We start from the raw sequence: 10,796 nt of genomic DNA on the forward strand, positions 1-10,796 counted from the left end.
TAGTCAAAGACTGGGCCGATAACAATTGTTAAAACGCCTTAATCACCAATCACCACACTTGATCATACTCAAACATAAAATTCGTAACAGATTCATATAAAAAATATATACTGGTATAGTAGTACAATTAATGAGTCAGTCAAATCTGAAAATATCTTGCAAAAAATAAAGGAAAATAAAAAAACAAAATAAGACCTGTAGGCTACGAAATGTCTTTACGGAGGCTACAGTATTACAAAGAGTCTATCCCCCAAACGGGGCGTCAGGGGAGGTCACTGTGTTAAGGTTTGTATGATAAATTTTAGATAAAGTGTTGCGAGCATCTTTTTGAAAGCGGAAGTGAGCAGGTTGTGAAACAAAAATGACAGAGCTAAAATCTTTCAGCTTGAAAGAAGTGAAGGAGCATAATGACTCTAAATCGACCTATCTGGTTATCTATGATCAGGTTTATGATGTGACCAAGTTTTTAGAAGAGGTAAGTCTTGGTTGTCAAGCCTTTGAACAAATGACATTCTCGTGCAATGCGAATGTGGTGGGTGGGGAAGTGATATCACATCACACATGTTGTTCTAAAAGTTTTTATTTGGATTTGAACTGTGTCTTTTATTTAACTATTATAATTGAAGTTGGTTTTCTGCTTTAAAGTTAAAGTAAATTCACCGTTTTATTACCTAATTAATTGGATAATATTTGATGTGCTAGATCAGCCTGTGCTAGATTATAACCTCAAATTTCATCATGGCCTTGAAAAGATGCACTGACGTGACATGTCATGCGTTGACCAATATGAGGCTAAAATGTAGAACTTATATTTTCACAGTCCCACATGATATACTCTAATGTGTACAACTTGATACTTGATCAATCTTAATGAATAAAAAAACACTGAATGGTCATGATATAGTCTAAAATAATAGACGTGTTATACATGATTCTTCCAATCCCTAAAGTCTAAACGGGAATGTGCAAAAAACAGGGGGTGTTTTAAAAATATTGAAATTGTTTTAAGTGAAGTATTTTATGGTTGAAATTGATCATAAAGAGTTATATTCATATTTTACCATGTACGTGAAATGTTATTTTGCACTAAACAAGCATTTAATGCATTAAAACAAGTTGTTTACCTTTCCAATAAAACGAAAGTTGACTGACACAGACAACAATTATGCGAAGGGGAACAACTCGATACAATCGTAATAACTCGGCCTCCTCCGATAAAGCTTCGAGATAGACCTCTTTATACGATTGTAACAACTCGGCCATGGCCGAAGTGTTCCGAGCGCTTTTAAAACTGTGCCCAAAAGCCTTGCAGGTGCCCTTCATGTATATATCGTTATGTTTTGACAGAATGAAATGAAGAAAAGCCGTCAAACTCATAAATATAAGTTGGTATATCTATTTTTTTGTGTACGGAACTAACATAAAATAACATTATCTGGTAATATTTCTTGTTTTTATGATATTTTATAGACGCTATATGCTTTAACCCGGAATCCTGATCGGAACAACTACCCACTTTTGATACTAAACAATTTGTACGTGAAGGATTTGCCATATCAAAAATCTAAAAAAAATCTGTCAACGTACAATTATTTGGACTAGGTGATGATAATAAGTGATAAAGGGGTATATCCCGGAACAACGTAATGTATTTTATTTTTAAAAAAAAGTAATTAAATATTTACATATTTGCCATACAGTCACTTTTTAGTTACTTATCACCACAAGAGAGGCAAAGGAATGCATCATCCCTTCTAATGGCTTTCACATGGGTACAAAATGATAAATTCACCCATCATGAACCCTGTTATCACTGGTCCAACTCTGAATGAGCCTCATATGGCCTGCCTAGGCTGCAATATATATAATTTTATGGTAACTGAGCGCCCAAATGCAATTCAATATAGTTACCTGTAGATAAATTTCATTAATTTTAGAATAAGCAACATACCATATTTTGATGCGCTTTTCATGTTGTGCACTATACTAAGAAAACAATAGGGCATAGGTTTTAGGCTTTGGTAGATATGTAAGATCTGGCAAACAAAAACAACACGATTTTAAAGAAGTATTTTACATGTGAAATCATTTTAAACAAAGGGTCTAATTTGGCATTAATTAAAAATGACAAATTGGTGTTGTTTCAAGTATAACTTAATTTTTTTTAACACTACCATTCCCATGCTTTTTCAAATGAAGTTTTCTGACAGTTCTACTGTTATGGTTAACAATTGGAGCTTATTTTTACCGGAAGTGACTCAAAATAGAAGTGTTTTACCCATTTTCAGGAGGCGGTCGAAAATAGGTTGTGGTCGAAAATAGGTTGTTCCGGGATACCATAGTATTTTGTATTTTGACTCATGTTTATATTGGCTTACTATTATTATTTTATTTATTTATTCCAGCATCCTGGTGGTGAAGAGGTTTTATTGGAACAAGCAGGTAAATATGGCCAGACTTGTTAGATGAACTTCTAAGGAACACTTTTTTCAGATAACCTATGTCATAAGATTGGTGCACATGTATGTTGAGGCAACAACAATGCATGTTCATGTTTTAACTGTAAGTTTGACATGGGGCATAGAGGGATTTTAAAATAACTTGGCACAAATATTCTCCATGATACTTGGTCATGCATTGGGGAATTCAAAATAACTTGGCGCACATTTTCACCATGACAAGATTGTGTGACAAGCAACGCTCATGTCTGATTTTGGGTCTTTGGTCAAATAGCAGGCAAGGGATTAAGTTTGCCCCCATGTGCTCATGTTTTAACACAGGGAAACATATAAACCTTTTAGAGTCTTCCATCTGTATTCTTATCCATCTCTTAATTAATTTTCCCAAATCCGGTATGGTCCTTCAATCTGAGCCGTATGGACTGCCAATCTGGGCCGTATGGTTTGCCAATCTGGGCCATATGGTATGCTTATGTGAGCCATAATTGAGGTCTGCCAATCATGGGCCATATGGTCTGCTTATGTGAGCCATAATTGAGGTCTGCCAATCTGGGCCATATGGTCTGCTTATGTGAGCCATAATTGAGGTCTGCCAATCATGGGCCATATGGTCTGGTAATCTCAGCCATTTTGTGGATGGGATGTATTGGCCATATACCACAAACAATATATACAATTATACAGAAATGAGAGGGTTTTGTTTTCATTGATGAAATGCTTTTAATAGCAACTTGTGTCCATTGTAAGTTATAAGAAAATTATTCTATACGTTTTATTGGCTCGACTATTCAAAGAAGAAGGAGAGCTATACTACTCACCCAAGCGTCAGCGTCACACCTTGGTTAAGGTTTTGCAAGTAAGCACCTTTAAGTCATTATCTCAGTAAATACATCATGTATTGCATTGAAACTTTAGATATGTATTCGCAACTATCTTACCTGCTAAATTAATTAGTTAGATAACACTTATTTGAATTTAATGCAAATAATGGGCCTTTATTATTTGACTTAGAAATTCTGGTTAAGGTTTTGCATGTAAGCACACATAGGTTAATATCTCAGCAACTACTTGATGTATTGCATTAAGACTTTATAAAATGGTACTCAACCATCCAACCTTTCTAATTAACCAAGTAAGATAACTATAGTTTGCATTTAATGCAAATAATGACCCTTTATTATAAGGTTTTGCATGTAAGCACACATAGGTAAATATCTCAGCAACTACTTGATGTATTGCATTAAGACTTTACACATTGGTACTCAACCATCCAACTTATTTAACTTACCAAGTTAGATAACTCTAGTTTGCATTTAATGCAAAGGGTAAGGTTTTGCATGTAACCACATTTAAGTCAATATCTCAGCAAATACATCATGTATTGCATTGAAACTTTAGATATGTATTCCCAACTATCTAACCTACTAAATTAATGAAGTTAGATTACACTTTTTTTGAATATAATGCAAATTATGGGCCTTTATTATTTGACTTAGAAATTCTGGTTAAGGTTTTGCGTGTAAGCACACATAGGTTAATATCTCAGCAACTACTTGATGTTTTGCATTGAGACTTTATACAATGGTATTCAACCATCCAATCTACTTAAATAACCCAGTAAGATAACTAAATTCAAATTATGGCCCCTTTTTATTCAACATAGAAATTCGAATACATCATGTATTGCATTGAAACTTTATACACAGGCTCCCAGCCATTCAACCTTTTTTATTAATCTTTTATATTATATCATTTTTGCCCCTTTATTATGCGACTTAAAAATTCTGGTTAAGGATTTGCATGTTAGCACACATAGGTTAATGTCTCAGCAACAACTTCATGTATTGCATTGAGACTTTATACAATGGTACTCAACCACCCAACCTACTTGAAAAACCAAGTTAGATAACTGCATTTTGCAAATAATGGCCCTTTATTATCGGACATAGAAATTCTCGTTAAAATTTTGCATGTAACCACATTCATATTAATATCTCAGCAAATACATCATGTATTGCATTGAAATCTAATCTAATTTTACAATGATCCATGTTTCGCCAAAACTTTTCAATCCTTACACTGAAAAGCAGCTTAATAGTTGAGCGCAATGTCTCTGTGACAGCTCTTGTTAATTTTATTAATGATAATCAATGATGAGATCGTGGGTTATAATTATAAAACACATTTTGGGTTTTGTTTGTTCAAGTTTATGTATTTATAATAACTGTTATTTAAACACCAAATATTTTGCAATGATTATTATTAATATATATATTGAAAAAAAAATCATATTCATTTCTTTGTAGATAGATTATGGTTTAAATAATATTCTGTGAAGAACAGGTCTGATGGCTAGGTGATAAATGAAAATAATATGTCAATGGCAAACAGACATGCATTTGCGTCCACTCAGTCTTGTTTTAAAAGCACTTCATTGTATGAGACTTTTTTCAAATACATTAATTTGTATTTAGGAGGAGATGCCACAGATGCATTTGAAGATGTCGGCCATTCCACCGATGCACGCGAGCTGATGAAAGACTACTTAGTTGGAGATATTGTTGAGGTACAGTATTAGTATTACTGTATCACACATTTAGGAGTATTTTGTCGGGACTTTAACCTTGTTTAACATGACTGAAAACTGGTTGAATTGAAATATTTCTCTTTAAACAGCACACCTGCCGGTAGTTTGGTTCCAGTGCATCTGCTGACCATCTTTTATACAACCAAATATTAAATTATACTATGTTAGGTCAGTGGTCGAAATTAGCACAATAACATACATGCCATATTTTCTGGAGACCATTCAGGGGGATTTGTTCAAAAGGCTGAAAATTCGGGGGGATTTTGGTTGTATTCAGGGGGATTTTTTAGCAAGTCTAAGTTGGCGAAATTTTAAAGTATTTTTAGACGCAAGTACAAAAAAATGTATTCACCCATAGTTTGCTTTGAAAACCTCTTAACTTTTTCATTATAAAGAATTATTTTATGTCATTATGTTTTGATCATATTCTTATGATACACTGAAATTTTTTTTTTTTTTTTTTTTTTTTATAAATTCCGGGGGATTTTTATCTCCCGCCGGGAGACCGGGGAATGGATCGAAATTCTGGGGGATTTTTCCCCCGCCGGGGGATATGGCATGTATGCAATAAACAAGCCCTGCACTGGAAAAATGCTTTCCAGGCTTGCTCAAATTCTGGGTTTTATACAGCAGGGCTTGTTCAAAAATGTAATGCCAAGCAGTAGTATATATGAATTCGGGCTTGTCCATCAAAAAGACTAATTTTGATGACTGTTGGGTTACACAATACTATATAAATAAACTTAATTTGTCATGCATGACTCCTGGGACAAGTACAGTTGTTGGTGACATTGTTTAGGTACTTTTTTCCTCTTGATTCATTTTCATGGTAACCTCTTTTTAGAAAACAAAACAAAGCTTCTCTATGATCCACATTAAATTCATATTACGTGGAAAATGTCATAACATCTTCATAACAAAAAACCTTGTATGAAATAATATTACTTGGAAATGTCATACATAAACTTCATCGTAACAATGAACCTCGTATGAAATAATATTACTTGGAAATGTCATACATAAACTTCATCATAACAATGAACCTCGTATGAAATAATATTACTTGGAAATGTCATACATAATCCTAATCGTAACAATGAACCTCGTATGAAATAATATTACTTGGAAATGTCATACATAAACTTTATCGTAACAATGAACCTCGTATGAAATAATATTACTTGGAAATGTCATACATAAACTTCATCGTAACAACCTCGTATGAAATAAAATTACTTGGAAATGTCATACATAAACTTCATCGTAACAATGAACCTCGTATGAAATAATATTACTTGGAAATGTCATACATAAACTTCATCGTAACAATGAACCTCGTGTGAAATAATATTACTTGGAAATGTCATACATAAACTTCATCATAACAATGAACCTCGTATGAAATAATATTACTTGGAAATGTCATACATAAACTTCATCGTAACAACCTCTTATGAAATAATATTACTTGGAAATGTCATACATAATCTTCATAATAACAATGAACCTTGTATGAAATAATATTACTTGGAAATGTCATACATAAACTTTATCGTAACAATGAACCTCGTATGAAGTCATATTATTTGGAAATGTCTAAGGTAAATAGTTTCAGTGTCTATTAGTAGGTGGGCTGCCGTGGCCATAGTTCTTTAGCCTACAGTACATGTATATTAAGATATTGGTGGAATTCTTTGTTTATCATCTTTTGATGTAAGTTTTCATTTTATTTTTCAGTCTGATAAAAAGAACAGGAAGAAACAAGTAAGTTCTTAAAAAAATAATGTTGTGATTATTACAGATCTAGTTTTTATTACAGATCTGATGACTATAACATATCTAGTGATTACTGTATTACATATCTAGTTATAATTACATATCTAGTTATAATTACAAATTTAGTGATTATTACAGATTTAGTGATTATTATAGATCAAGTGATTATTACAAATCTAGTTATTTTTAGAAATATTTTGATTATTACTTTGTGATTATAACTGATATAGTGATCATCAAAGATCTAGTGATATTATAGAACTATTGATGATTACAGATCTAGTGATAATTTTTGGGGAAAAAAGCGTTTATTGCTTGGGGAAATAGTCATTGTTACTGGCCATTACTTTAGATACCTTTTTCCGATCACCAAATTCGGTCAGAATGAATGCGGGCAGAATGTCTTGGTCAGGTTCCATAACCAGCGATGTCGCCTCAAGTCACTCCATAGTTATGACCCTTGAATCGGCAAAAACTGTCTTTACAGTGGTCGCTCTCTAAATTTGGCTTTATATACAACCACTTATCACCAAACTTGGTGTCCTTAAATTAGGATGGGCATATGTTGTGACAGTTGGCACTGATATTTCAATTTAAAAGACTTTGACCCTTTAATATGAAATTATCATTATACTTAAGCAGTGAACAATATTCTTAATATTTATTTCAGGAGCGGTTAACACCAGCCATGCAAGCAGAACAGTCCAGGTAGGAATAGTGGTGTCTTTTTTTAGAAAAAGTAGGAAATGTTTTCTGTGTTGCCCTTATGAGGAAACCTTTCTTGAGTGCATAGGTTAAAATGACAGTTGGCATTATAAGCTTGCCTGTAGCAGTAGGGAAGAGTTCGTTCATCACATCACCATGCCAAGTTCATAATATGGTCATGTCAAGTAAATGCAGTGATAGTTCATCACATTGTCATGTGGACGCAAGTAAATGCAGTGATAGTTCATCACATTGTCATGTCGACGCAAGTAAATGCAGTGATAGTTCATCACATTGCCATGTCGACGCAAGTAAATGCAGTGATAGTTCATCACATTGTCATGTCGACGCAAGTAAATGCAGTGATAGTTCATCACATTGCCATGTCGACGCAAGTAAATGCAGTGATAGTTCATCACATTGTCATGTCGACGCAAGTTAATGCAGTGATAGTTCATCACATTGTCATGTTTTATTTTTTGTCTTGAAACGAGCGAATTTTTGCGAAAATCCATGGAAACCAGTTATATAAGACTGCTGACAAAATATTAGATAGCAGATTTTTATATTGCAGTTCAAAAATTGATGTTTTATGCATATTTCTTACAACAGTTTTAGCCATAATACATTAATTTTCGAACGAAAATATGAAAACCTGCGATCTAATTTTTTGTCAGCAATCTTAAATCATTGGTTTGAAGATATTTACGCAATAATTTGCTCTTTCCAAGACTAAAATAAGTTGTAAAAATGGTATATCTGTGATAGGGCAGCTTTAATGTATATAGAACAACTTCCAACATTCTTGCTGCAAAACTGTTGCACCCTATAAAAATTAGGTAGTCGAAATTAACACAAACCTTCAAGCGCTAAGCTGTTAAAATATGTACTGGAGAAAATCAATGATATATAGAAACATGTTATACTGCATTATTTCTATGTTTAATGATTGCACTCAAAATCTTTACTTTACTTTATTACAGTGGCTGGACAGGATGGTTGATACCCCTGGGAATTGCCATGGCGGCCGCCATTCTTTACAGATTTGTGATAGCCCCCAGCTCTTCGTAACACATATTGACTGTCTAAAAAGCACTAAACAAAGGACCAAGTCAGGAGGCTGAAGCGGGAAAGGTTCTTAGTGAACAACTCGAATCTTTTTCTTTTTTGCTTCTTGAAGTGTGATTCTCTGTTCTCTTAATATTTATAATGTGATTCATCAATAAATTCAACATTGGCCTGAATTTTTCTATTGATAAATACTTGAAAAACATGGTTGTTTTCAGTGTGGTTTTATTTAATATGTAGCATATATATGTGCTGCTTATACCTTCAAAGTTAAAGTATACAAATTACTGGTAACAACATTCGCAATCACCAAAATGTTATGACTTAAAGAAACCAAATTGCATATTTCGTCCAAACAAAATCAAACTAAATATATGCCTGAAATCATGAGCAGTTTTTTTCACTGGTTTGGAAATGTGGCAGATTGAGAAAAGCTCAAATTTTGCCCATAAATGAACAAGGTTGCTATAAAAATAGACACAAAGGCACTAAACAGCCATATTGCATTAAAAGTGTAAACAATACTTTAGATCGCTATTTATTTTTATAAGAACTTTTTTCAGTTATTATTGGTTTTTTGAGCATTTCAACAAGATGACGTGATATAAACCTCTTTTGTATACAAGAGCTATTGTTATGCTTTAAAATTCCAAACATTATTTGAATAGTTGCAAAAGAAAATAGCAAAATAAAGGCAAATAAATAGGCAATGTACAATTTTCTACCCATTGTTTCATGTAACAGTGTTTTCTTTGTAGTCATTTATACAATAAGACCCATATCAGAATCATTCTCATTAATCAGAGGTTTGATAATGATTAATCTATGTTGTATGTGTAGCATCATAACTGGTGTACGAGAATGATCAGAATGGTAACAAATAGAACTGTTTTATAGTGCTACAAATAACGTTAGTCACTTATGCAGCACCTTCGTTACATATGATGTTCTTGACAACAAGATACAAGAAAGTTTCATCACTCCAAACCCTCATGATTGGAATTACTCACCTGCGCTAAAGCACTCATGTATAATATCAATAACTCTGATTATGGGTGCCGTAACTCTTTTTTTGGTGGCAATATTTAGCACTATATTAGTAATCGAACTGTAATATCTTTTTGGAATTTAAGTTTAACTGTGTGGAAGTTGAAATTTAGTCATAGTTCTACATGTTTGTTGTACTTTTTAATAAAAGTATTATTTGTAATATCGTTAACAAATTTAATCAATATACTTTGCTGAGTTTACATATTAATTAAAACAATCTGAAAACTGTAACTTAAATACTTTTCATAAGTCAAGTAAGTAGATATTTATTCAACATATTATACATGCATTAAGCAGATGGTTATGTTATTTCATGGAAACATTTATCTTGAGCCATGTGTGGGTGTTATGATGTGTATACATGAACAGACAAAATTATATAATGGTGTGTTAAAAGTTTTTCCATAGCATTTCTGTATGTTTCAGCGAAATGTTGTTTCTTTTCCTGTGCAATTGCTGTTTTGAAATTCTATGAATGCCAATATTAAACACACAATGATACATTCCCTTCTTAAATCCAGATTTTCACATATATATTTTTTTTTTTGGAAAACTCATTCTTAACACTTACAGTAGTACATTTATAAATTATGATAACAAATCATTGAAGTAATGTGAGAAATCTTTTTTCCATCCTTTTTCCATCTGCAATGTGTTGCTATTATTTTTGTCTTAAAGCGCAATATTGTCATATACCTTTTGTAAAGGCTGTTTTCTGTATGTGTGTAAGTCACATTTTAGAAGACGCAATCATTGCTGTTTTACATGCGGTTTGTTTTAGAACTACTCAACTTTATTACATAATATATTTTTACAACTGCATCTAGGTTGTTCTCTGTAAGTCAATTTTTGTGGGGGTGGGGGTATTAATTTAACCTTTTTTTAACCCGTCATTTTAAAAATAATATACTGATACTAATATACTCGTATATATAGTAAAATAAAACGAAAATGTTTCAATGCAGAATATTCTACAAGTGGTTTATCAAATTGAATAGTAAAGATTCTAATTTACAAAGAGTTTCTTGTCTTTTTACCAATAGGCCTTAGCGATATTATAAAATGGTTCCCCTCTCCCGCCCTACCTAAAAAAATTGGCTATGCTGAAATAATTTTATTTCTAAAAATGTGTGATGATATTCAAGCACAAT

General features: G+C 32.6%; 1 protein-coding gene across 1 annotated transcript; it reads left to right on the plus strand.

Moving 5' to 3' along the window:
* Positions 1-322: 322 nt before the first annotated feature.
* On the plus strand, positions 323-10,659 carry LOC128242130 (cytochrome b5-like). The gene is made up of 6 exons (XM_052959182.1): positions 323-475; positions 2,406-2,442; positions 4,934-5,025; positions 6,784-6,810; positions 7,493-7,530; positions 8,511-10,659. The coding sequence occupies exons 1-6, from the start codon at positions 362-364 to the stop codon at positions 8,596-8,598; spliced, it is 396 nt and encodes a 131-aa protein (XP_052815142.1). The 5' UTR covers positions 323-361; the 3' UTR covers positions 8,599-10,659.
* The last annotated feature ends 137 nt before the right edge of the window (positions 10,660-10,796 follow it).

Source organism: Mya arenaria, chromosome 8 (genome assembly GCF_026914265.1).
Source record: "Mya arenaria isolate MELC-2E11 chromosome 8, ASM2691426v1".
In the NCBI taxonomy this organism is placed as follows: Eukaryota; Metazoa; Mollusca; class Bivalvia; order Myida; family Myidae; genus Mya; species Mya arenaria.